At 61.2% G+C, this 825-nt stretch overlaps 1 protein-coding gene across 1 annotated transcript in view; it reads right to left on the reverse strand.

The window, feature by feature from the left end:
- Positions 1 to 705, reverse strand: part of SPRYD3 (SPRY domain containing 3) — a gene marked incomplete at its 3' end in the record, with an annotated part of 5,206 nt that extends 4,501 nt beyond the window's left edge. The window contains exon 1 of the mRNA XM_031065472.1: positions 86 to 705. Coding sequence (XP_030921332.1) covers positions 86 to 661 — 576 coding nt within the window. The remainder of the gene's footprint in view (positions 1 to 85) is intronic.
- Positions 706 to 825: the final 120 nt, after the last annotated feature.

The following is an 825-nucleotide window of genomic DNA, read 5'->3' on the forward strand; positions in this document are numbered from 1 at the left end:
CCCACCTTGGGCCCCCTCAGTCCTTTTTTGTGGGTGCCCCCAGCCCCCTCCTGCGCCCTCCGCAGCCCCCAGCCCCTCCTGGGGCTCCCCCCGGGTACCTGAGGGTGTCCCCGTCCACCAGGATGTGCCGGGCGCGTTCCTGGCAGCGCAGGCCCCGATCTCGGTCCCGATCCCGGTCCCGATCCCGGTCCCGGCCCTCCCGCACCTCCCGGATCTCCCGGATCCGCCGGCGCCAGTTGAGGAACCTGAAGTGCAGGTTCAGGTCATCCATGGCGGGGGGGCTCCTGCGGGGAGGCAACGCTGGGACCCCCGAAAGGACGGGTGGGACTGACACACCCGAAACTGATACCCCAAATCGGACAGAAACCCGCAGAACCCGGGATCCCCCAAAACCGCCCTCAAACACACACCTGACATGCCAAACACACACCTGACATGCCAAACACACACCTGACGCCCCAAAACCGCCCCTAAACACACACCTGACATGCCAAAATTGCCTCCCCAAAACTTCCCCCAAAACACACCCGATTCTCCAAATCACACCTGAAATCCTTACACATCCCTGACTCCCCAAACCACACCTGAACCCCCAAACACACCTGAGCCCCACCAAACACACCTGACTCCCTAAAATACATGTAACCCCCCCAAAACCCATCAGGTCCTCCAAAACACACCTAGACCCCCAAAACACACCTGAACGCAAAAAACCCACAGGAGAGCCCCCAAAACTGTCCTAAACACTCACCTAAGACCCCAAATCACACCTGCCACACCCAAGTCACATCTGACACCCCCCAAACCCCCCACCTGCCCCCCCCA

This window comes from Geospiza fortis, unplaced genomic scaffold (genome assembly GCF_000277835.1).
Source record: "Geospiza fortis unplaced genomic scaffold, GeoFor_1.0 scaffold1711, whole genome shotgun sequence".
In the NCBI taxonomy this organism is placed as follows: Eukaryota; Metazoa; Chordata; class Aves; order Passeriformes; family Thraupidae; genus Geospiza; species Geospiza fortis.